General features: G+C 38.3%; 1 protein-coding gene and 1 long non-coding RNA gene across 3 annotated transcripts in view; one reads left to right on the forward strand and one right to left on the reverse strand.

The window, feature by feature from the left end:
- Positions 1-5,167, reverse strand: part of LOC128250559 (uncharacterized) — an 11,343-nt gene that overhangs the window by 3,266 nt on the left and 2,910 nt on the right. Inside the window, exon 2 of the long non-coding RNA XR_008266599.1 lies at positions 2,160-2,225. This is a non-coding gene — a long non-coding RNA (uncharacterized LOC128250559). The remainder of the gene's footprint in view (positions 1-2,159; positions 2,226-5,167) is intronic.
- Positions 65-5,167, forward strand: part of LOC128250558 (uncharacterized) — a 19,116-nt gene continuing 14,013 nt past the window's right edge. Inside the window, exons 1-2 of one of the 2 annotated variants that reach the window (XR_008266598.1) lie at positions 65-225; positions 4,993-5,164. Coding sequence is in view for 1 of the 2 variants with exons in the window: in XM_052975856.1 (XP_052831816.1) it covers positions 204-225 (22 nt within the window). In the remaining variant the exon portion in view is untranslated. The remainder of the gene's footprint in view (positions 226-4,992; positions 5,165-5,167) is intronic. The other variant, XM_052975856.1, reaches the window with a different exon arrangement.

The raw sequence follows: 5,167 nt of genomic DNA on the forward strand, positions 1-5,167 counted from the left end.
GAAGAAGAAGAAGAAGAAGAAGAAGAAGAAGAAGAAGAAGAAGAAGAAGAAGAAGAAGGTCAGAATAAACTATAAATGGTGCACCAGACAGCTTTGGTCGGCCCGAGGCTATAGGAGAAGACACTTTCCCAAGGTGCCACGCAGTGGGACTGAACCCAGAACCATGTGGTTGAAAAAGTTTTGCATTGTTGCCATGAAACAGCATGTCAATGGTAAAATTTGCAAGTAAGTTGTGGCATTGATATCTCCATAACCCATTGGTGAGATTTTACTCAAATTTGTTTTAAATAAAAGATCTTTTTCAGGTCTATGAAATGTCATTAAATTTATATATTGACTTAGGACAGGGGTTAGATTGCTAGTATCACTAACCTTGTCTGGCAACTTCTTGTTAGAAAGTCCATGTAATGTAGAACACACATGTATTTATACAACATAACCATTGGCAACCAGTCACGCTAACGATATTGCTTCTCTTATAAATGGAGTGAGAAATGACCAGTAGGCAAAAGAGAAAATAAAGAAAATTGAATGGATTATTTCCCCTTGGCCATTAAAGGAAGATAGATGGGTTATATCTGAACACCTTCTAGGTGCTCTACCCATCAAATTATAAATTTTTATTAAACTGCAATGAGCCTAGTAACAAACTGGCTGCTGGTTTAACATGTATGCAAAGTTTCATGAAGATTCGTTAATGGGTGTAGATGGTTTTTCGAGCCATGTATTATACATGTGTATCATTATGAGGCATTTGTTGTCAGTTTGTGACTGCTGAATCAAAGGGGAAACTTATTGTAAAGTAACTGGTATTAAAAAAATTGAAATTACTTAAAAAAAGAATTTTTTTCACAATCATAATCCATGTTTTGAAATATGGAGTTCACCGAAAGGATTTTTCACAAAGAAAATGTTTTTTAAAAATGGCTTGTGAGTTGAAGGAAAATTATAAATTTGAAAAGCTGGTTTATTTTTGGCTTCCTCAAGAGATATCAGGTGAAGTGGGATGAAGCATGTGACCTTGTGGTTAGGACATTGTGAAAAACAGTAAAATGGTGTTGAAAAAATGTCCCAGTGTATAACTTGTATGCCTTTTTTTATTGACTTCAGAAGGATGAAAGACAAAGTCCACTGGGTGAGATCTAAGATGTAATATGTTCTTTGCTCTACTGATTCTGCCAAGAATCTGGGAAATGGATTTGCTAGAAATAACAGTTAAATTTCTTTTGGATCATTCTCACACAGTTGAATAATTGTAGTCCCCAGACATTGAAAAAGATGTGATGGTCTAAGCTGGAACGTCTCTGATCATTGGTCTGCTGTATCAGAGTTGATATGATATAAAACAACTATTACAAAAATGGTGTAATAGCAGTAATTTTAGTGGGGGTTGGTATCACCAATTGATATCATGTCTGTTGGGGTTCAGAAATGATAATGGTTTCTAAGGCACAAGATTAGTAGTTTTGAGGGGAAGGGAAGCAGTCAATGGCATCAATCCCAGAGTATGACTGGTACTATATTTAACAACCCCTAGCAGGACAGAATGCAAATTTGATGTTGGTGAGATTTGAACACAGAATGTAAAGAGATGGAACAAATATTCTTTTCTACTCTAGGCACAAGGCCTGAAATTTTTTAGGGAGGAAGCCAGTCGATTAGATCGACCCCAGTACGCAACTGGTTCCTAATTTATTGACCCCAAAAGGATGAAAGGCAAAGTTGACCTCGGCGGAATTTGAATTCAGAATGTAAAGACAAATGAAATACCGTTAAGCTAACGTTTCTTATTTCTGTACTGCCCACAAAGGGCTACACACAGAGAGGACAAACAAGGACAGACAAACGGATTAAGTTGATTATATCGACCCCAGTGCGTAACTGGTACTTATTTAATCAACCCCGAAAGGATGAAAGGCAAAGTCGACCTCGGCTTGCTAGAGTTTCTGCCAGCTTGCCATCTTATGGGGAGAAAAATATTCTTTTCTACTCTAGGCACAAGGCCCGAAATTTTTGGGGAGGGGGCCAGCTGATCAGATCCACCCCAGTATCCAACTGGTACTTAATTTATCGACCCCAAAAGGATGAAAGACAAAGTTGACATCGGCAGAATTTGAACTTAGAACGTAAAGACAGACAAAATATTGCTAAGCACTTACCTGACACTCTGGTTGACAATCAGGAGAACAGCTTGATCGAATAATCCTTTCGTTACCATATTCCTGCTGAAAAGTATTGCCTTTGTTTCAGTTAATTTTTTTACTATAGGCACAAGGCCCGAAATTTTGGGGGAAGGGGCCAGTCAGTTAGATCGACCCCAGTACACAACTAGTAATTAATTTATCGACCCTGAAAGGATAAAAGGCAAAGTTGCCCTCAGCGGAATTTGAACTCAGAACGTAAAGACAGATGAAATACTGCTAAGCATTTCACCTGGTGTGCTAACGATTCTGCCAGCTCTCTGCCTTCAGTAAATTTAGTAAAATAATAATGGTTTCAAATTTTGGCAGATTGCCAGCAATTCTTGAAGAGAGGGAGAAGTCAATTACTTCAAACCCAGTACTTGACTGATCCTTTTTTTTTTTAACCCTAAAAGGATGAAAGGCAAAATTGACCTCAGTGGAAGTTGAACTCAGAGTGTAAAGATGGACTAATCATTTTGTCTGGCAGCCTAATGGTCCTGCCAGCAATGCTGCCTTTATTTAGCAAAATAGTGGAGGTGCAATGGCCCAGTGGTTAGGGCAGCGGACTTGCGGTCGTAGGATCGCGGTTTTGATTTCCAGACCAGACGTTGTGAGTGTTTATTGAGCGAAAACACCTATAGCTCCACGAGGCTCCGACAGGGGATGGTGGCGAACCCTGCTGTAGTCTTTCACCACAACTTTCTCTCACTCTTACTTCCTGTTTCTGTTGTGCCTGTAATTCAAAGGGTCAGCCTTGTCACACTGTGTCACGCTGAATATCCCCGAGAACTATGTTAAGGGTACACGTGTCTGTGGAGTGCTCAGCCACTTGCACATTAATTTCGCGAGCAAGCTGTTCCGTTGATCGGATCAACTGGAACCCACGACGTCGTAACCGACGGAGTGCCAACCATTAGCAAAATAATATCATAGGAGAAAGAATTTTATTAAAATAATCTCCCTTTTAAGCTGGTGTTTGGATCATAAAAACATGAAACTTTGATGGAGGTTTCAATTTAGATCACTTAAACATTTTTGTTACCATAGTTTTCTGAAATATATGCTGCTTTTATTACAGTTAAATTTGAAAATAATAAAGAATTTAGTAAATTAACTTTGCCATGATTAAATTAATGTCTGGACCCTAAATTAACACGAAATTTTGATGGAAGACTTCAATTTAGATTCTTTAAAAAAGGTGATTTGTATCATAGAACTAGGAATAGTCTCAGGCAAGTTTGTATCGAACAAATTAACCCTTTTGTTACCATATTTAGATCACTTTTAACCCTAATGTTATCAGATTTCTCTTGAAATACATGCACTGCTTTTGTTTCAGTTAATTTCGGAAATAAAAAAATTTTGTAAAATAACTTTGTCGTTATTAAGCAGGTGTACGAACCATAAATTTACATGAGATTTTTAATGAAAGGTTTTAATTTAGATCACTTTAAAATGCAGTTTAAACGAGAAGCAGTTTCAGGTAGGTTGATATCAAATGTAACCGATCGGTGCTTAGCTTGACACAAGTCCAGTTTCATTAATTAATAAACCTACTTTACAAATTTTGCTTTAACACTTTAAAAACTTATACAGGTAAGTTTAAAGTAAGTTTGTTGTTGGCACTCCGTCGCTTACGACGTCGAGGGTTCCAGCTGATCCGATCAATGAAACAGCCTGCTCGTGAAATTAACATGCAAGTGGCTGAGCACACCACAGACACGTGTACCCTAAACATAGTTCTCTGGGATATTCAGCATGACACAGAGTGTGACAAGGCTGACCCTTTGAATTACAGGCACAACAGAAACAGGAAGTAAGAGTGAGAGAAAGTTGTGGTGAGAGAGTACAGCAGGGTTCGCCACCATCCCCTGCCAGAGCCTCATGAGGCTGTAGGAGAAGACACTTGCCCAAGGTGCCACACAGTAGAACTTAACCCACAACCATGTGGTTGGAAAGCGAACTTCTTACCACACAACCACTCCTGTTCCTTTCCGTTGAAGAGTCTAGGCTCGAAATGTAAAAGACTTTCTCACCTTGCTGAGCATTAGGTGTTTTCGTTCAATAAACACTTACAATGCCCGGTCTGGGAATCGAAACCGCGATCCTATGACCGCGAGTCTGCTGTCCTAACCACTGGGCCAGTGCGCCTTCACAAAGTAATTTTATACAGGTGAATTTAGGATTATTAATAGAACACAACGTGATGAGACAGAGAACATTGATATTAAACTTACATTGTTTCAGTGATCTGATGACGAAGCATTTCTCAATTTATGCAAACAAATCACTTGTAACCTTCAAGCTATTGTGATATTAAACCCGTCTTTTAACTGCTGTTGGTGTGAGAACATTGATTTTTGTCTTTTGTGACATTAAAATGCTTGTTTTTTTTTTCTTTAAGTAAGTTTCACAGCGTTTGTATATTTTCTTTTGTTTATTTCGTATATTTTTTTTTCCAGTTTTCGTCAATTTGATCATTTGCTAACTACAATTGTTTCCTGCCAAAATGTAATTAATTTGTTTATTTACGTCGTCATTGTTGTTGTTGCTGGATTTAAAGCTGAGGTGGCATTAAGAAGGTCTTCTGCCTATAGGAACTATGCCTAAACAGGTGACTGGAGCATGGTGTGGCCCTTCATCTTGCCAGCTCCTGTCAAACTGTTCAACCCATGCCAGCATGGGAAACAGACGTTAAATGATGATGATGATGATGATGATGATGATGATGATGATGATGATGAGGAGGAGGAGGAGGAGGAGGAAGAAGAAGAAATATTGGTTGTATTCAATTATTTATCTATTGTAGCCTTACACCTGTTTCAAACATGCGATTGAATGTGTTCATCATTCAAATTTATCAACCGATCAATTGAGTGGCTGAAAATATAGGGGTTAACCCTCACAAGGATATCTTCATCAGGGCCTAAACGAATCAACTGCCAAAGAAGAAAAGAAGAAAAGAAACATGATGGAATTTGGTC

Source organism: Octopus bimaculoides, chromosome 22 (genome assembly GCF_001194135.2).
Source record: "Octopus bimaculoides isolate UCB-OBI-ISO-001 chromosome 22, ASM119413v2, whole genome shotgun sequence".
NCBI classification, from domain to species: Eukaryota; Metazoa; Mollusca; class Cephalopoda; order Octopoda; family Octopodidae; genus Octopus; species Octopus bimaculoides.